The sequence below is a fragment of the Strix uralensis genome, chromosome 1 (genome assembly GCF_047716275.1).
Source record: "Strix uralensis isolate ZFMK-TIS-50842 chromosome 1, bStrUra1, whole genome shotgun sequence".
Taxonomy (NCBI): Eukaryota; Metazoa; Chordata; class Aves; order Strigiformes; family Strigidae; genus Strix; species Strix uralensis.
Window position 1 is genome coordinate 39,929,757 of NC_133972.1, and position 21,965 is coordinate 39,951,721.

General features: G+C 34.7%; 1 protein-coding gene across 4 annotated transcripts in view; it reads left to right on the plus strand.

Moving 5' to 3' along the window:
* The window catches only part of DGKB (diacylglycerol kinase beta), a 356,801-nt gene that overhangs the window by 148,540 nt on the left and 186,296 nt on the right, over window positions 1–21,965 (plus strand). For all 4 annotated transcript variants that reach the window (XM_074863476.1, XM_074863493.1, XM_074863484.1 and 1 more), the window contains 3 exons: window positions 2,741–2,826; window positions 4,962–5,051; window positions 7,655–7,815. In XM_074863476.1, coding sequence (XP_074719577.1) covers window positions 2,741–2,826; window positions 4,962–5,051; window positions 7,655–7,815 — 337 coding nt within the window. The remainder of the gene's footprint in view (window positions 1–2,740; window positions 2,827–4,961; window positions 5,052–7,654; window positions 7,816–21,965) is intronic.

A 21,965-nucleotide genomic window follows, 5' to 3' on the forward strand; every position in this document is an offset into this window, starting at 1 on the left:
GCACAATGCCTTTACAATGACTTCCATTTTTTTTTATTTTCACTTCAAACAACTTTTATGAAGTTCTTCAACAATTTTTTTTTTTCAAACCATATAAAAATGTTCTGTGTATAAGAGGTAACAGGTGCTATTAAACCACTAATTGACTAAAGCTGTCTTGATGGGCAATACTTACTCTTTACCTTAAGTTCTATTAAGAAATCTGTCAAATTCTTTCTTTACAATTATAACACTTACTGAGTTTGAATGAAACCTTATAAACAGAAAACCATGTTCCCTTCCCAACTCTTAATGTAATGTGTAATGCACATTCTAATTCAATGAATGAGATTTATTTACATATATAATTATATAACTATATTTAAATTTATAAATTAACTTGATTTTATAAATATTTATATTTGTTATAGTATATTTATATACACTGTATTTATGTATGCAAATATATGATGTAAGGCATATTTGACTTTAGTTTTATGTATTTTCTGTGTTATGTATTTATATAATGTATGTATCATTTTTATACTTAAATTTATAAAAAGAAAAAGCCATATGAACTTAATGCTGTACTGTGAAATTGTTTGGAAAATTCAGTGTGTATGAATATAAAATGCTCTAGGGGAAATGTGAATGAATTTTATTGGGAATTTTTTTGACATTATAGTTTTGTCAGATTCTTCAATAACCCACTTTCTTTGGAAGTTACACTTTTTTGATGAAGATTAAATATACAGTCAAAACAAAAAGAATGTTTGATAGCCATGTGGTGAGGATGCTTGTTTATAAAAAGGGAGATGGAGGTTTAGGTCTCTGTTCTGCTTATCTCGATTAATGCTAGCATCAACCCTATGCTTTTGGTGTTGGGTTTTGGTTTTGTTTGTTTTTTCCAGACTTTGACATCTGTTACTTGTAGAAGAAATGCTTAAATATTTATGGAAGTTAGTACTCTGCCGTCACCTTTTAAAATTTGATTTTAAACTAATCTGAAATGCCCTCAGTACTGGAAGCAGTATAATTAAATCTGCTAACTTTCTACAGACCCAACACATTGGGTCAAAGTGAGAATGCTGGTGACAGGAGGCATTTGTCTCTTTGCCAGGTCTCGTGAAGTGACAGAGATGCACACCTGTGGGCCAGGGCATATCTCAGTGCCCACTCTTACAGTGGTAGGAGGTGACATCCAGCAGAGGGTTTTTCAGCACACAGGCTTATTAGAAGATGTGTTCCCCGAGTGATTTGGCACATGATGTTTTGGATCAGAAGAGATCCTATAGCTCTTGTCCTGCAGACGTGTGAAATAGAACATAAGAAGTGAGAAGGGCAAAGCAGGGTTTAGTACAGAGCGAGTAAGCATCCTTCAGACATTGTACTTGACACATCTAATTGTCTAAGTGCTCTTCTGAGCAGAGAAAATTAGAGAGAGTGGGACAACAATGTGATGGACTTAATTCTATGTAGCTTTGCTAACCTTGAAATTCTGGTTGAAAACTAATAGAACAAGAAATTGTCCTGTTGTCTTCCACATCTTAAATAACACTTTTTGACCTTTATGCTTTTCATTTCTGTCTCCCATGCTCTTTCTTTTACTCATGTTTTCCATGTGTTCTTGATTTTGTCAAGAGGCCTAAAAGAATTTTTAAAACTTTCTAGGGACAGCAACACCATTCTCTGAGCAGCACTGAAGTTTCATATGGAAAATAGCTTGAATAAAACACTTGCAAGTTATTGTATATATTTATTTGTATTGAAGAATTTGAGTATAGTGTAGTAATTGTGCATTTATTAGGAGGTTGCAAATTGGAAATCAGATCTGGTCACTAGCCTATAGAATATGCATTAATATGTCTGTGACAGTAATGAATAGAATAGATATGAACATACATACACACACACACATATATATAGTAATTCAGCAAAATTACTGGAATGTTTTTATCTAGTTACAATTTATGTGTAAGAAATAATTTCAGTATCTGTCCAAAGCTGTCCTGAAAAGATGCTTTTAAATTTAAAATATTGCAACTTAGAATTGTTTTAATATATCCTCGCTTTTCAGCATTATGGAACATCGGTATTGAATGAAGTGGATAGTGAGGTGGTGATACTGTCCAGCACTCGATGGATATGGAAGTAGAGATAGCCAGGCAAATATTACCAAAGATATTTCACTTTTAAAATATGGTTTGTTGGATGATGGAATGGATGCATTCAATCTGGTGCTTACTCATTTTGTATTAAACCATGGTGTAAACTTGTTTTTATCAACCACAAAATGCTCAGATTATTATTTATTAGTGTACTATCAGAAATATGCTGGTTTCATATGCATTTATAGATAGCACCTCACAAGGAAATATAGCTAATACATTTAGCCACCTTACATTTTTCTGTCTTGAGAGACTACATACCCACTTACAACTAGGTAAACAAATAATGTTTTCTGATAATGCTTTCTGACAGGATTTGAACTGAGACAAAGATTTGGGTTAACCATCAGGTCCAAGCTATTTCTAGTATTAGTGTACCATAGTAACCCTTGGATTAACAATTCCATATTAAAATTTTCAGATAATACTATGTTGGATTGTATTTGTCTAAAAAATGTATGTATGAGCAGACGTGATTATTATTTCAAGTGTTCATTTGCCATTTAGTATTAAATGAAATGTCTTAAGCCATAAAATGTTTGCATAATGTACAATGCATTTATAATAACTAGTTCTTCATTTACTGTTTTTAGGTTAAATTTTTTCCGGGATGTTCCTGAGTTCAGAGTACTAGCATGTGGTGGAGATGGAACAGTAGGCTGGATTTTGGATTGCATAGGTAATCAATAGCGTTTACATAGTTTTATGTGACTGTTTTTCATTTTACTGCTCTTCCCTATACATGGAAGTATGGATGCAGCTATTTCAAACAAGATCTTGTTCATTACATTTTTTAAATTTATTAGTCTGGAACATGATTATTTTTAAGGATATTCAAATTTCAAAGGATATTCAGAATCCCTAGATATCCAGTGTTTGTGGCCCTCTGTACAAATCATTAGGAAGGCCCAGAAGTCAAGATACTACAGACTTCAACTTCTCCAGGCTTATTAGGGAGAATATCTTCCACACCACATGATCATTTATTTGGCCTTTGAGGGGCAGGAGAGAAAAAAAATGGGTATGTGATGATGGAAATTAGGAAGGGGATGAAAAGAGGTCAAAAGACTCAACTGAAAGTTTAAATGAAGAGTGTTTAAAAGTGTGTGTTTTGTGGTAGGTGGGGACCAGAAAACCTTTTAAAGTTCCGTGAAAAGTAAAAATGATGTCATGAAGGAATGGGTGATAGCAAAGGCATATTTCTGATCTTGGTTTGAAAAAAATCTTTTTGCAAATTTGAGCTGTTAATTGTAACTCTCAGATAGCTTTCAGAATCATAAATCAATGTACATAAATATCAAATGTATTGCCTAAACTTGGAAGGGGTGAAGTTTTGCAGCTGTAAATTGTGTCATCACTTTTTTCATGAGATCTAAAATGCCATGCAGTTACTTTCTCTTTCAGTGGCATTATTTTAAAAAAACCCCTGCATTTTGTCTTAATAAAATACTATCTTCTGCAGCAATTTTTGTGGTACAGTACAGAACTAAGAAATTATTTGGGAGATCCAGGATCCATTTGTTTCATAGGTGCAAGAAATAGATTTTCAATGCTGCTTTTTAGCAAACAAGAGTCCTATGACATATAAAGTTTAAGAAATCACCTGTTTCCAGAAACAGACGCTTTTGAGTTTGAGCTTTTCTTCCCTGATCTGCTGATATACAAAGAATCTTAGCTGAGAGCAAAGCAAGAAGAAAAGAAAAAATGGAAAGAAAAAAAACAAAAAAGGGAAAAAAATGCAAACTTTTTTCTCCTCAGTTTGACTTTTAAATATTTTTTTTATTATTCTATTAAATATTAAATTTTCTCTTAAAGATTTGCAGTACACTGGTATTGTGAATGTTAAATTTTCCTAAACTATTGATGAGAGAAACTGATAAATAATAAGATGTCCCTGTCACATCCATTGGTTATGTAAACTCCTGCTGAGAATTGCTGATAATTGTGCATAATTGTATGAACAAAATAGCTGATTGTTTAACTATTCAAATATAACTTTGAAAGTAGACATGCTACTCATTCCAATTAAATGCTGAATTTGACAAATTATATATTTGAAATATTATACCTGGGGATAGCTGCCCCACTTCCAGCTTTCAGATAGGCTGTATTTCTTGCCAAGAGTTTTCCCATTGGATTTTGAACAGAGATCCTTTGGCTTGAAATGCTACAAAAGTACCAGCAAAGAGTCAAAAGACACTGTAAGTTCATACATTTCAAAACATTACTTATTAAATACAAAATACTGACTTAGAGACTTGATCAGATGATCAATGCTCATTTTGAATAGCGGGTTTAATTCCTGATGGGCAAACCTCTGGTGTCGGTTCCAGGGCATTCTTGGTAATGGTGCTTATGTGTAGACATGAATCCAACTGAATACACAGTTGAACACAAATTTGGTCACCCAGATGAAAAGTACAAGATTCATCTCATTATTCATGGCCTTAACTATTAGTCTTTTGCATTCATAGCTAGGAATGGCAGAGCCGAGACTACAACATGTTCAGTCTTGGGAAGATCTTGAGTATTGCTGTTTATGAATGTCTATCACATCTATGGGTTACAAAAGTCCGTGTAATAACAATCAAGTAAATTGGGATTAACGATTGAATATTGGCTGGAGAAGGCGCTTCATAATGGAGTAGCTTGGTGAAATGCTTGTTGCTGAGCAGGCAGCATAATCTCATAAACAAAACGTATCACTGTCTTTCACTGAAACAAAATCTAACACAGTTACTTTATCAGTACCATACAATTAGATTTTTTTTTTTTTTTGTTCCTTAGTTATGTTTTTTCCTTCTTTATTCACAGAGAAAGCGAACTTGATTAAGCATCCTCCAGTTGCTATCCTGCCTCTTGGGACTGGCAATGATTTAGCAAGGTGTCTGAGATGGGGAGGAGGTAAACACAAATTAAAATACAATGCATTATGTAATTAAAAGGAAAAAAATAACTTTTGCATCAAAGTCTACTCTCAACATTTGTATTTGTTTCTTATGATGTAGGTAAAAAACCATTATCACCTTTCCTATTTTTGGAATTAGCTGTCTGTAAATGACATATGCACAATTTTATACATACTAGAGATTGTAATCACTCTTCATACTTTGTAGCTTCTGCTGACATCAGAAAGGCTCCAAGGTGCAATGAGTAGCATACAGCTATTTGGTTGGCTTTTTACCCATCTGTATTGCAGTTATTTCTTTGATCAGTACCTTATAAAGACAGTATTCTTAAATGGATTTTAATTGGGGCTGTGCTGAAAGGGTTACTGAAAACAGGTAATAATGGGTTTGGAGTGGTTTCATCTTTTTTAATATTCATAAATATTAAATGAAAAATGTGTCTCAGCCTCAGACTAGTTCCCTTGATCCTCTCCCCTTCTCTTCTCCTGCAGAACATTCCAGACAATAAGTGCTGTGGTGCTATCTATCAGGAAATGAGAAGGCAAAGAGTGCTGAAAGGAGAATATATGTAAAGTCAAACCTTTAATACCCTTTGCATCCTTTACTGGATGTATGGAGCATTACTCTCAGCTCCTCTGATAACTTATTTTCATTACAAGATACCTTGAAAGAGACACAAAGAAGAAAGTCTTAGGCAAGACTCAGTCTCTGGTGAAAGCATGTCAGTTTATGGGCTCACGGACAGTTCAGTTTCAGGTCTCAGTTGTTTCAGTCAAGATGTTGTGTATTTGGAACTTGGCTGTTTATTTGGAACTTCTGTAGGTTCTCAGGCTCTGTAGATATCTCTTCCTTCTTCTGTCTCATTGTAGCAAGTTTCCTTTTCAAATGTCTGCCTGGTTACCAGATAGTCTTTAGCAAATTCTGAGTAGTTTCTGTGCTATAGAACTTCTTTGTTAACCATAATGTTCTGTCAAATCATTTGAGGATCTGCTTTATTCTCTGTCATGACTGGTGATTGTTTATTCACATAGTCTTAGGAAAAAAAATTTTTAAAAAACCCAAAACAACCCAAAACCCGATCAAATCAACCTTACTTCCCTTTCTGCACAGTTCATAGAGTAGAGAGATAGAATAATTCAGGTTGGAAGGGGTTGCAGGAAGTCGCTAGTCCAACTTCCTGTTTTAACCATGGTCAGCTATAGGAACATTTGATTACATTCGTCAGGTCTTTCCATTCACTTCTATTTATTTACCTTCTGGTTTGAGTGATTTCATCTGGATTAAAGTAGAAAAAGACAGTATGAAAATATTCTGGCTTTAATCATTCTTTGCCTAGTTGCTTTGTGGTAGCCAATGCCATAACACAGATTTTCTGGGGCTTCCATAGATGGGAGAGGAGACAGGGCTTCCAGAAACTAAATTGCTGGTGAGTGATCTTCAGGATGCACACACAGGGAATTGTGCATGCTGCTTTTATGACGTGGTTGGCAGTAACTAACAAAAGCATACTCTGTAACCATAAAGAAATACACCAGCAGTGGGTTTTGAGGAGGGAGGGTTTGAATGGCTTCGCTTGCTAAAACTTAGTGACCTAGGAAGTACATGTTGCTTGAATATGAAAATTTATTTCTGATTTGAAGAAGGAATTAATCCACAGATCTTAGTTATCTATTACAAAGGCAACGGTCTGAATAGTATTTAGTGTTGATAATGTCACAAAGCAAACAGTGAAATGTTGTTTATACTCAGGAGTGCGTAAACAAGTTTTCTACTGGGTTTAGATGACAGTGTATTGAACTAGTACTACTACTAGTAGTGAATTACCTAAAGACATATGAGTGCTTCTTGGCAAGTAAGAGTAAGATGTCTCTACAGAGCAGGATGAGGCTCATAAAGTTGTTGCAAGGTGGAAAAATGTTAGTTCTGCTGATAAGTCATCAGGTATGGATTTTAAATTTTGGATTTGTTATGCTAAACCACATTGAAACAATTGACAAAAAATAGTAGACAGATTTTAACCTTTCAGTCTCTTGTCAGACTTTAATCAGACAAACCTACTGTATGTCTTTTTTCCATAAATTTTGAAATCAAAGGAACTTAAGTATTAAGATCAATTTCATAGCAAGAACATTTTGCAAAGTGTAACCTTAGCTTGTTGGATAACTGCTGTAATAGTTCAGAAAATTCAAGGGATTGGAAAGTTTTGAAGATCAGTTTTCTCTAGTATAAATCTGATGCCCTGTGAAATCTGTAGAATTCATTGAATTTTACATTAATTTAGCTGAGTGGAGAAATCAGCTTTGTATTTGTACTCCTTTTAATGAAAGGTGCTGGAAAATTGTCAATACTTCAAACTCAATCCTGCTTTTCAGGTCTTATATGCATAGTTTTCATTTTTCCAGTCATAGAATCATAGAATAGTTGGGGTTGGAAGGGACCTTTAAAGGTCATCTAGTCCAACTCCCACCTGCAAGAAGCAGGGACATCTTCAATAGATCAGGTTGCTCAGAGCCCTGTCCAACCAGTCATATAGAAAGAGAAAGAAAATGGAATGAAACTTTATTACGCTTGATTAAATAACTGCTCTCATTTTGCTAGGTTATGAAGGTGAGAATTTGATGAAGATCTTAAAAGACATTGAGAACAGCTCAGAGATTTTGCTGGACAGGTGGAAATTCGAAGTAATACCCAACGATAAAGATGAGAAAGGAGACCCAGTGCCTTACAACATCATCAATAACTACTTTTCTATTGGCGTGGTAAGATTTATGCTTATACTTATGTGATTTTCTTTTTCTGTTTTGAATAAATATTTGCATTGCATGTTTTCAAGTGAAGAATTGTTGGCTACAGATCATCTATAATGTTATTTTGCTAGTGAAATGAATACATAGATGACTGACAGCAATTTACATAAATTTACTTCCACACATTCAAACCAGAATTATTTTCCAGGACCTTCTACCTTCCCATCTATAAAGAAGATATTTGTTTTGTTCCTAATGGTTTATGAGCATCCATAGCACTAAATTTATATTGTCATTATGAAGCTCCTGTAAAAATATAAAGGAAAACTAATCACTTCATAAGAACTCTAAGTAACCTTTTCTGTTAGTATTCACGTAATCAGAACTGTTTAAAAGAACAGTGGCATTCTTTATTTCCTCAGGGCAGTTTTAAGTAATAAAATAATAATATTAAAAAAACCCCACAAGTATCTTCTTGGTTCTGTCTTATGGGGATATTCACAGTTAGAATGAATTATGAGGAAAAGGGGTTTAAGCAGCTCTTCGTGTCCTTGGAACTGAACCTCTGGCTTGTACTTCTCTGTGGTTTCCCATTATATCTGCTATCCACACTGCGTATATGAGGGGAATTAGGCATGTCCATTTTGACTCTTCAGCCTTTTGCTTTGAATATGCTTTCAGACATGAGCAGAAGGGGGACTGTGATGAGGTCCAAATTTCACAGATTGCATAGTTCATAAATAAGATTTTAAACTGAGACACAAATGAAGTCTAATTAACTTGGGAACATACCCTCCAATACCTAGAGCTAGCTGTTCTGAAATCAACTTGTTCCACATATATTACATGAATTTGTATATAAATGTTTAACAAAAATCAAAATCCACATTTACAGGATATCTAATTCTGGAATGCAATATTTCAGAATGCTATAGAAGAGTGTTTTAATGGGAAGTACAACATTTTAAATCCAAGGAAATTAGTTTATCTGATCGCTATGCTTCAACATTATCAAGGTTCTGCTTCAACTTTAAATGTTTGATGAAATTTTTACATATTAATTGCAATTCTGTAATTTTTATATATTGTCTGTCAGCAACATGCAGAGACAGTCTATTCCTTAAAAACATTCCTTGGCTTCCTATACTGTAGTCCTAAATGCTGAAAAAACAATTAATCAAGTCTCCCCAAGGTTAAGATATTTAAGTAATAAGAAATTGTTGTTGAGGGTTTTTTTGTATAGATTTGTATAGATTTTAGCCACTGTTGTTCAAAGCAAGTGCAGAGAACAACTAGGTGCAACAGAAATAACAAAAATTAGTATATAAAAGTACATAAATGCAAAGTATATGCACCAAAACTAGTCCAAAATTATGTTTGTAAATGGTAGAGAAAGTGCAAAGGAAAATCTTCGGTTACAGCAAAAAAATACCATGATAACAGAAAATGCCCAGCACAGGGGAACGTACTCAGTGACTTTGTCAAAAGGGAATATCAGTGCTAAAGCTCACAAATGAAGAAAGAAAATAAATGTGTTATACTAAGGAAGCAAGCAAGAAGTGAGAGGGAGGAGGGATGAGATTTTACACCTATATATTAATACAGTGCAATTTAAATGATTTCTAAAATGTAGAGTACCACCCCATGTAAAGACACAGCACAGAAACAGGAAATTGAATGCCAAGTAGATACTGGGACATCTGTGAATGTGCTAGGCTTCAAAGACTCCTTTAGCGTTTTTCAAGGGAAGAAAACAGAATTGAATTCAAGAAAAAAAATTGAACTGAAATTACACAGTGGCGAGATCCTAATACTATTAAAGACAATGTAAACTACTTGTAGAATACTGCAAGAGAATAACAGGCTATACTCTGTACACCAGGCTCCATGGTCAACCAGAAGCCTCAGTTTTCAGTTAAAAACTTTAAATTCATGAATTTATTAACCCTAAACTTACAATTCTTCACATAATAGAAATGTGAGCACCAGAAAATTATACCAGGAATGGACAATACAATATGTTGCATTGAGAAAAGCTTCTAAAATTGTCCAATCACATTTTTGAAGGAGTAAGATCTGCCAAGTTTATCATACATGGAGATATATAATATGCCTGCTTCTCATTTTTGTTGGTGTGAATAAGACAAAGCAAATGGGATAAAATCAGAAATTGGATTTTAGACTTGCTAAAACTGTATAATTCATAATAACTCTTGAAAAGCCAGGAAAAATGTTTGCCTATGTAAATAGACAAAGTACTCAAACTTGGATAGAACTAAAGTAAACCTACTTTCATAAAAGCAAAATTGTTTTCAGTACTTGGTGCCTAATACAAACTTCAGCAAGTACTGAATTGGGAAAGAAAATCTACTACCGTGTTGCGCACCAGTCCATAACTGCTGATACCCAAGAACATAACTAGAGTTAAGCCTATAGCAAAAAAATACTAGTGCTGTCTGCAATGTTCTGTTAAGGGGAATCAAAAAGATTGATGTCATAGATGATGTTATTCACAGAACCATAGAAAATCATTGAGTCATCTATTCATTCCTCTCCGTAAAGTAGCGTCAGTGGTACTTGCATAATTCCTGAGAGATGTTTATCCAGTTTGTCTCTAGAAATTCCCAATAAAGGAAATTTGCCTGTCATGACCTACTGTATTACTTTGTTGTCCTTACTCTGAAATCTCTTTGTCTTGGTGTAGTCTGGGCCCAGGTCATGTTGTCCTGTACAGAGTGGAGAAGGAAAACAAATTATTCCATTCCCCTGTTAAACTACTTATTACCTACTAGGAGGTCTATGAGATCATTCCTTTGTCTTGTGTTCTATAGCCTTTTTATCTCCAATTTCTTCAACCTTTCCTCACAGAAAATGTTTTCTAGACATCTGATCATATGTGTCACTTTTATCTGTGTTCAGATAAAACCCGAGAATTCAATCCAGTTACTCCCTTTGGTCCATATCTCTCTGGAACCATAGTGCTCCCAATTAGACACAATGCTGCATTTGATGTCTTATCAGCACTTAGGGAAAAAGAATTTATTCATGTCTTGAAGAGGATACCTTTATTAAGAAAAAATATCTTCTTAATATTAGCATACATTTCTTTATTTATATTTGACTTGTGATTCATTGTTAATTTCAGATACTATTCTGAAGAACTGCTACTTCATATCTCATTAGGGTTTTTCATAGGTGATTCTTCCTGTCTGCATGCAGAAACTTACACTTAATTGAATTACACCCTCTTTTAATTTTCAGTATTTTTCCAAGGCAGTGTTAAAACTAATGTTAACCTACAACATATTGCACACTGCCTCATAGATTCATGCCAAATAATAAGCACAGTCTCTAATCTGATATGAATAAAACCTGCTGTATGAATTTTGTAACAGTAAGGCAGAAATTGTGTTTGACAACAAACAACTTCGATGTATACTTAGAAAGGCCAGTGGAGTACAACTTAATACAATTGTGATTGGCATGGGGCTCTTACTGCTTTAGGACCATAATTTAGGTTGTAAGGGATTTCAGGAAGTTGTTAGTCTAATCTCCTGTTCTAAGCAGGGTCAGCTATGAGAGCAGGTGACATTACTCAGGACTTTATGCAGTCAAGTCTTAAAAAACTCCAAGGATGGAGATGGCACAACCTCTCTGGGCAACCTGTTCTGATGCTTGACTGTCCTTATGATGAAGTTGTTTTTCTTTATATCCAGTCTGAATCTCTCTTGTTTCAACTTACTTTGTTGTCTCCCATCCTCCCAGTACATGCCACTGTGAGTAGTGTAAAAAGTTTGATTAGTATGTTCAAGCCAAAAAAGGCTTTTTTCTACAGCAGTCTCAAAGCTCGGATATGTACATAAGTATACGTACTGTACTATGTGTAAGTACAGGGGAAAAAAGTAAGAAACAAAGTGAGATGTAGTAGCTGAGTATGTGCAATGTTCAACCTGATGAAAGCACAAAGCATAGAAGAACCATAAAAACTGTAAGCGAAGCTGTGTGTCAGTTTCAAGGCAGGAGCTAGAAAACATCTAAGAACAATGTAGCATAAGATAAAGATTTTCAAGCGCTCACATCCATCATTCTGTCAGGATGGCAAGATACCAGGAGAGAAGTTCCATCTGCTTCCCAATAATACTAGAGTCTCTGAAACAAGCTAAATATCGAAGGAAAATGTGTGTTAAAGTAGTCATGTCGTATTTCCTGTAAAAAACAAAAACACACACACCCCAAAACAAAACAAAACCAAACCCCTCCTCAAGAATGTAGCAGGGCCAGCTGAAAATGGAAGTTTGTCTTGGAAAGTCGCAGATTCGGTGAGCTGGACAAACATAACTGATAATATTAGAGAAGAGATAAGCAGGCATGATAGAGGCAGGAAATATCAGGCCAGCTGTCAGAGAGTGGCAGGTAGAATTACTGACATATGTTGGAGAAAATAAGAGGTTCTTTTCCCCATAATCTACACAACCTCCTTTAATAGTCATGCATTCATGCACTAGATAGTGGGCTTGCAATACATTTCTGCAGTTGCTGCAGTAATGGAATTTCGGTCATGTCACATCATTTAGCCAACTTGATGAGGTTATAAACTGGTAGAGGGAGTGTGTGTGTAGACAGAGTATGTTGACTTGTGCATCGTATTTGTCATGGTTATCCTTTTCCCCATGGGTAAAACAACATAACTAACGCTACTTTCTTCAAGCACTCAGCTGCTTATCATTAATGGTGAGTCAACATGTATATGTGGACGGTTACTTCAGATAACTTTGAGTACTGTAACACCCCTGCACATCTGATTTATTTTAGCCTAGCTGTTTTCCATGTCTGTATCCCAGGCCTGTATTAAAAAAAACCCAAACTTCACTAATCAATTATATAGCATGATATCTTAGCAGAGAGAAATATTTTCACAAAATTCATTAATAACTCTTCAGTTCAGTGCTTGAACTTAAAAAACAAAGAAAACACCAACCAACCAACAAAAGTCCTGAAACTAAAACCCCATCTACTCATGACTGTATGCCAGCATTACTCAAAGTGGCAAAAATAAGAGGAAAAAAGTGGATATAAATACCCCCAAAACTAAACCATGTTTTTGCAAACAATTGCTCAAAAGTCTAATCTCAGATCTTGCCAGGATCAAGCCATTTTCACCAAATAGTCATGCAGTTACAGCAAAGCATAAATACAGATTGTTAATTATAAAATAGATGAGCATATATGCCATGAAATTCACAGTAAATATACCAAATTTGGGTACACACAAAACGGATAAGCATGGAAGATAGCGAAATACTCATTTGCTGAGTGAGACCTAAGTAGTAGGAAGAGAAATGACCAACAGTCAATGAGGCAAACTCTTGCATAAAACCAAGAAACAAGAAAACAACATCAGAACAGACTTTGTTACCTTCAGAAGGAATTGCATCTGCCACGTCATCAAACCACGTAATGGCATGGTCAAAAATTTTATACAATGCTAAGATGTGAAGAAACAATACTTTTAAGCTTAGTTGTCAAGCAATTTTAGTTAGATAATATTCAATTAAAATGGAGTGACAGTCAAGGGTATACATCTTTTATGGGGCAGTTATTAAAAATTGTTAAATATGTAGGGAAGTTACGATGCTTATTTTTAGTGTTTCTCAAATGATTGTCTCAAAGTGAGACAAAATGGGTATTTTGATAAAAGCTTTCTCAAAGTGCCTCATTAAATGTTCCATTGTGATTAAACATTAGAAACCTTGACTGTTGCTAAATGCTTCGTTGAAAAGAAGGGAGAAGAAGCCATCTTACATACTTAGGGATAGGAAAGATAGGAGAGAGAGCAAGAAATCTCTGCTACTTAGGCTTGCTGTGCTTTCTCTTCAAGGTAAATATTCAGGAGAAATGTCTCAGTGTTTCTATCTGGGCTACCTTCTAATATGTAGGAGGGGTAGGAGAACCACAGGAGTTCTAGGCACAAGCCATAGACATGCAGGATGGAGGCAGAATTGTGTAGGCAAAGTCACAGTGGAGGTTTAGGGTTTGAATTAGTTGATTAAAAGGTTAGAAATAACATGAGCTGGGCAAAGTCTGTTCACTGATATTATTATAAAGGATAGGAAATTCACTCATACTCTTTTTTAAATCCTTTTGTAAGTCACTTTCACTTGGATTATTCAATAAAAGTTCCTGGAAAATTGTCCAAAATGTCCTAATTTTCTAAGTCTGGGAGTACTAGCAGTGCTGTAACTGCCACATACTCACTGAAGATATAAAAAAACCCCAAAACCCAAACAAAAACCCAAATCAGGCAGAAACTAATATGGGGTCCTTTAAAAAAAAAAAAAAATCTCATTGCTGTTTGATATCTCACAATGAACAATTCTTATTCCTAAAGACAGGTGAGTACTTCAGAGGCTCATCCTTGACTGGAGCAAACAGCTCTAGGCTAAACCAGAGGCATAAAGGTAGTCAGCTGAGTACCAAGCATCATTCTGCAGCAGCCAACTGTACAGGACCCTGATTTTTTACTCTTATTATGCAAACAACATGAAAATATTTAAAAAGATTAAATTAATTGTACTCAGATAGTGACTGACCTCAAAAAGGCTAAAAATGTTTAAACCAGACAATTCATCTATCTCTCACAGACTTCCTTTACAGTCACTCATAGCACTTTGTATTGTTTTCCATTTTGTGGGAAATAATGCTGAAAGATATTATGAATAGATTTGCATTGCTGTTAAGATGAGAATCCTAAAGTATGTTTTCCAGAAGCAAGCATAATTTTGAATTTACTGTTCTGCCACTGAATTAGTTTGGAGTTTACCCTTTATGGAGCCAAAACTGTCAACGTCAAACAGTACTGAAAATCTTTTACCATAACCATTTTCTTCCTTTGTTTTCTTTCAATTTTTTTACCTTTTACATAAATCATAAATTTACCTGATGTTAATAGGAGGTAAACTATTAACATCACTGTTTAACTATCATTTGAATTTTTGTAACTGCATAGGGTATTACAGAACATATGCTACTAAGCCCCTTGCAGCTCTGTAATTAGAGTGTTGGAGCATAATAAACTGAACTTGTAAACATCTGCATTGTCATTAGTACAAATTTTTATAGAAAGAAATATTACCAAGATAGATTTTAAGGCAAATTATACTAGCTAAAGTGTGGCAAAGTGCAGCCTTTCCTATGTTAAAACAGTAGATACTATTCTAAAATGAAAGCAGTTCTCATTGGTGTCAGTGCAGTATTCAAGTTGTAAGAGTAAACCAAATGCTATAGTAATGATCAGTCTTTACAGATAGCAGCTGTAAAGATTATACTAGCAGCCTTTATATATATCCTTGTGTTTAACTAAAAATGTTCTGTATGAATGATTGATTAGGTAACTCTGATTTTCATCGCAGTTTTATTCCTCTTGGACCAGATTCCATTCAAATTTTAAACTCACTCATATGTTTGACCAAGTTACATAGCCGTTATATATGTAAAGAACATACATATTCTCTCTGTTCACGCTTAGATGGATTGCCTAATGGTCTGCCCAGAAGGACTTCAAGGGGTGCTGTCTCTTAGGATAACAGCAGAGTCCCTTAGAGGCTTACATTCTTCATAGATCCAGAACTGCTTCTCCCTTGTCTAGGCTGATCAGGGTGCATGCTTTAGGTTTGAGCCTACTTGGGATCTTTGCTATTGGTGCTTTTCTGTATACATACCCTAAAGAGTCGTCGTCAATAGAATCAAGCTCCTTAGGAAGCTTAAAGCTATAGCTAATCTTACTCAGACTATTTCATTTGCACAAGTTACTTAAGATGTGGAAAACATCTTATCTGTCTACTTACTGAGAGAGGATTTAAATAAGAATCTTCCAGCGTCCTTTCAGCTGAAACTTTGAATACATGTGCAGACATACACACAAGAACATATTGGAGGGAAAAAAGGAGTGGAATGCTCTAGGACAATAATTAAGACAGTAACCTGGAAGGGAACTGTGATATCCAGATTCCTGTTCCATCTGTTGTTTTTGTCCGTTTGATTAACTTGTACATGGCAATTCAGATGCTTCCACTACTATGAATGACTTCTTTTCTAGCATCAATAGATACAGAATTTTAATGCCAAAACTGAACTTATGCAAGTAGAACACCTCAGTCTTTCATTCAGTCTTTACAACATGTGATAATTGATTTCATAGCAATATGGTGATATTCTCACTTGGATGATCTACAACAAAAATATTTTTTGCAAGTGTATTTAGTTAAGGCAATAAAGATATCTGAATGTGCTTGGAAATGTTCTGTAAGTTCTTTGAGAAACAAGTCAGTATTATATTCTGGTTTAATAAGAAAAATAATCAGTTATCAGGTAGAGGGGAAACTTCTTTAATACTAGTAAGTAATACTGCAATCAGGATGTGTTCTCTGCAAAATTATTATCACAAAGTAGTAAAGGTCTGTGACAAAGACAAGTGTACTTTTATGACACCTAATATGTTACTATACAAATGCACTATCAAATAGATATTTGCATGGTCATGATTTAGTATCCTTCAGCCTTAACCAGTCACTAAGAGCCTCTTATTCTGCCAGTGGGGAAAAATATGACTGCTTAATTCTCATAATCATAAATTTGAACTTGTTATGGGTCTGCTTCCCCATCAGTATACTCTTAAGTCATCAACCTCCACTTCCATTACATCTCCTTAATTCTTTTTTTTTTGCAAAACTGAAAAAAAAAAACCCTGTAAGAAAAATCTTACATAGAAGCCATATTTTTGACTTTTCTCATGAAAAAAGCATTTCATTAACATCAATAGAAACTTTGTCTATCAGAATTTTAAAGTCACAAAATACCAGAGTGTAAGTAGGGTTGTTCATCTAACTGACAATGTGATCCCATCATCTTTTATTTCATCTATATTATTTTAGGGTATATTTATTTCTACAGAAAATGAGTTTATTATGGTATATATAATTTACAAAAGGGAATGAATTTTAGTTTTGCAGTAGCCACATATTCTGAAATTTCAAAGCCTTATAGCATTTTGCTGATCTTGGTGGTTAGAATAAATTTTTAATTTTTTTTCAATAGGAAAAAGTCCTAAGGACATTTGCTATTTAGGCCCTGATTCAATGCAGAATTTAAGCACATGCGCATCTTACCACTAATTCAATGTGACATTTGAGTATGTGTTTAAAGGTTCCTGATCTAGCAAAGCAGTTAAACAGTTAATTTTTTTAACCATTTTCTGCAGTTTCAGTAATATGACTGGAAAAATGCACATGTTGAATTCTGGGCATTTGGTGTAAGCTAGTTAATTATTCAAGTCAGATTTGTGGGTATACATAACTAAAAATCATGTTTGTTTGTTTCCTGAACTAATATGAATATAAGCACATGCTTAAGTGATTTTGTAAGTCCTAATCATCACTTTCAATGTGCTAATGGAATGCTGTGATATATTGGATTATTTCTGTGCCAGTGAGGGAAAGAACATTTCATAATAAACAGTATTATTGCTCTGTGATCCAAATCACTTTTTTTTCTGCAAAAAGGGTTAAGAGAGTGAACAATTCATCTATGTATGAATGTAAACACAATTTTAAAAGATCCATAATGATATTGGATATATCTAGCCTCAGTCTTGTAGCCATATCTGCAGAAGTGATTACTCTATCAGTGGAGAGAATTCTGCTCTCTTTCAGGAGTGTGTTCAGAACAGCTTCAATTACAGATTTGAAATACTACCTTATTCAGAAGTTATTGGCAGTTCAATGTGTAGTTATCTTGTTTAATCTCCAAACATTGCTAATCTTTTATAAATTAGTTATTATTACAGGCTTTTGCTGTTTGCATGTTTGAACCATCTTTACTCTTTTTACCTTTTGTTGCTATTAAAATTCTTCTGCAGAAATTTTGGACATAATATATGGCAAATAGGGGTGATGCAGACTTTTTTGTTGCTGGTGATTTTTTTTTTTTCATATGGTAGGAAGCCACAGACATACTTCATGCCATGGAAAGCTGGATCTGTAGAATAATTCATAGAGTGAATTCAAGGAGTGATAGAAGCCTCTCTGAAGTTTTCCCCTCATTGCTGTGTGATGATATTTCTCTGGACATTCAGAATGTGAGTTCCATAGCTAGAAATATTTAGCCTTAGAGTCGGTAATATCTCTATTGCGACACTGCTGGTGGTGTTTCCTGCTAGCTAGTTTTCTTCTTCTACTGTGGATTTAGTTTACCTTATAAATCTCTCTTGCCATCATAACCTTCTACCATTCATAAGGTGTATCAGGGTACACTATAAAGAGAGCTGCACTGTACTGCATGCAATGTATAAGGTACATTCATGCAGAGAACCGAAAATTCATAGCTTACTCTACTACCTAATGAATCTTACTACTACAAAAATGATAGTTTCCTGAGGGACCATTTCTTGTGGTTTAAACAAGTATAAAAGAATTTAAAGAATTTAGATTATTCCTACTGTTTGGTTATTTATTTTAATTGTAATGCTAAAATGTGAATGTATGCCAGGCTGTGCTGGAACTTCTTGAAAATATGTATGTATATCATAAAGATTGGTTAAGAATTGTGCGTGTAATTTCACTTGTAGTGCAGCAGGCATACTGAGGTCTGTGCAGAATTCACTGTAGGTTTTTGTCAGGTTCAGTGAAAATACAGTTCTGTGGGCTATATTTAAATTAGCAAGTAATTGGGCTCAGTAGGAGTGTAGCAATTGATGCTGAGTCCCTTCTGTCTACAAAACATGCAGTTTGGGAGTCTTAATTCAAACTGGATATAGTCTGTTCCCCTACGATGAACTCTCTTGGCACATGCTTGTCCTGAAGTGACCTGAAAGACTGGTCATTGGTTTGGCCTGTGTGTCCCCATATTATGGGAAGAGCACACCAGCCACACTAAATGTGTTTCCTTCCAAAGGTATCTGACTGAGATGCACAGTTTTCACTTCAAACAGAATCACAGGAAGAGGGGATGATTAGAGAGATTTGCTTTAAAATTTCATTGCTTCTCCAACAGTTTTGCAGTAAACCTGAAAAAGTCATATAGCAGTATAGTGTGTCTAACTTTGACCCACCTTCTTCCTCTTCTGTTTTGCCACATAGATTTTTTTTTTTTCTTTTGGCATTTTAGGTATTTGAGACTGTCTTTCATTTAACTTTTCATGATGAGGTTAGAACAATGCTGAATACCTTGAACAAAGACAGACTCCCTTGTTTTAGATTTATGAGTAGCTCATGCACTTGCTATCATGTATTACCCATTCCTGTCATGTGAAATTATTCTAGTGTGAAATCCAAGGCTAGAAAGCAGCTTGTTTCCTATAGTCAGTAAAAACTTTAAGAAGAATCATTGGGAGAGTCTTTGGCAGTTACCTAAATCGTTCTCTTTAATTTATAAAGGATTTGGAAAATAGAACAATTTATAGAATTGAGAAGATATATGTTAAATTTCATGACTGAGAAGGCTAGTTATATTAAATAAAATGCAGTGAGTCATTATAACTTTACTAAGCAGATACTATAAAGGATATTTTGTTGGCAGAAGTGCAGTAAAATGAAACCTGCAGTCCTCTAGTGTTTTGCCTTTGTTTACCTTAGCTAGTACAGATTTTGAGTCTTGTACATTCAGGGATTTTGCTGGAGGTTTTTGTTTGTTTTGGTTTTTTTGGGGTGGGGTTTGCATTTGTTTTCGTAAAGAAAGGGTCTACAGAGCAGCCTAGCCAACAGCTACTGTTGGAAGTGACAGTTAAAAATGAGAATATATGCTTAAAGACATAATTAATCTGCAATGAACACAGAACAGCTCCTTAACTAAATGCAACTAAATCAGCTACACAGTGTGTAATTAATTTACAACTGTATTAGTCCTAGTACAATATTATTCATTATATATGTACGTTATTATTTTCTCCATATGAAATTTGTAATATACTAAGTAATGATTAAGAGTTCATTATAGTATTTCATTCATATTATAATTGTGATGTATGTTCATCTTGTTAATGCTGTTATTCTTAGTTGTTCTTAAAAGAAATGTCAACGATATTGGGAAAATACGATGTGGGGTTTTTGCATACAGACTGAGAAGCATCTGTATTGAAATGAAATTGAAATTTTAGTCCTTGTCTTGGTTTTGTAATTCTGCATCTTACTGATGACAAGAATGTATTGAGGAGAGGTAGAAGACAACAATATTTTATACTGAAGTCAAGAGTAAAGTGAATAAGCTTTAAGGTTGGTCATAAGACTCATGCTGAGCTTAAAGTAGGAAGAAGCTTAGAGGACTGAGAAAATGACGTGAAGCAAAAAGAGATTTTGAAGACGTGCGAGGCTAGCAATGATGGTAAATTGCATCTGGAAAGGGAGTTCATGAGAAGTGCAAGCTGTATAGAACATAAGTGGGCTGTGTGCGCACTGATACCTTAACCTGGCTAAACTACAAAATGTGCCTCTGTGTACACATGTTAAACTATGTGAAACTTCACTCAGATTTAAATTGCAATCATTCTGTTTTCATGTGAGAGTTAATCCTGATATGTGTAAACAAGTTTATGTAAATAAGTTGCTTTATCAACTTCTCCCTGACAACGTCATTTACCTTTTTCCCATGCCATTGCAGATCCTGTCTCAGAACTTTACTTTCACAGGTCTACCAGAGCCCTACTGAGTCTTTTCAGACTGTTTGTAGCTGAAAGTGACCAAAGAAATCATGATCATGCTGACTCAAGTGCCCATTGAGGACATGAAGTACAATTATTTCTGAGAACACAGTATAAAAAACAATCTATTACAGGTAACAAAGAGGGAGATTCATTTTATATGTATTTTATATCAAATTAAACTTACATATATTTAATTATATACATTTCAGAAACAAATTCTTAATTAATTGCTTAGAATTGCTTATTGGTTAGAAAAAGCAGTGTAACAGCCATTGGAAATTTTTTCCTCTGCCTTCTAATTCTGATTGGCTTAGTTAGGAAGAACAGTCCACCTGTTGACTACATTCAAAATTGCTGTTAAAACTAGAAAATTCATCTGAGGTATTGATCCTTTGGATGCATGATGAATGTGGCATGATGCTATTTTAGCATGTGTTATGTAGTCATAGCTGTTGTGTTCTTGATGCTGTGAGGGAGCAAGATAAATCAAAAAAGAATGAGAAGGGCATTCCAACCACAGACACAGGGATAAAGAGGAGAAATAAACAAACGTAGAATTCTGAGATTTAAAGTGGGCACCTCTGCAGATTTAAAGGAGAGGTCTGATGTGTGAATTTGATGTTGTTTTGGCATCCACCATACAATCATATGTACAATACATATCTGTGCTCAATATTGAGCCCTGATAGCAGACATTTTTCTTTGAAAAATCCAGCAAACACTATTTAGGAAGAAGTTTTTAGTTCTGAGAGACTTGTATATATATCTGAGAAGAGTTCATGTCACAAAATATATAAAAATAACAAAGGTATAGCAGTCATTTAAATTAGGTGCACTATTGATTTTATGGTGCATTTTATACACGGGGGAAATATTACGGAGGAAATATCTAAAAATCTCAGAGACCTAGAGTTGTCTGCCATTTAGCATTATTTACATGTCTAGAGAGCTGATAGCTTAGTTGAGATTCCAGTGGTACAAAAATATTCTTTATATCTCCAGATCTGCATGTTTTCTACATTTTTGTGGCAAAGTCCCAAAAGGAACATGATTTAACTAAACTGAAAGTGGGTGGATTTAGCCAAGAAACACTTAGTCTTATGTTACTATCCGAACCAGGTGGAACTAGAGGCAAATTACTGAACATAAGTTATTCCATGTACTTACTGGAACAATTTGTACTGAAGAGCCTTTACAGACACATAGCCAAGGAAGTCTCTATTCACTGTTTGTGATTTTACAGTTCCTTCATTTAAAATGGAGTTCTGAGGGTAAAACATAGCACGTTCTTTGTTTCTGTGACAATCCCAAGAGTACTTAGGCTTATAACATGCCAAAGAATGGGTCAAAATTGTTGCCCTTATGCTGTCATTTTATGTAACTACTGGTGGTGACGCCAAGTCTGACTGGGCTGATGTGGCACACCAGAGTAAAAGTCATAGGACTGCACGTTCTGGTCAGTTCTTTCCAG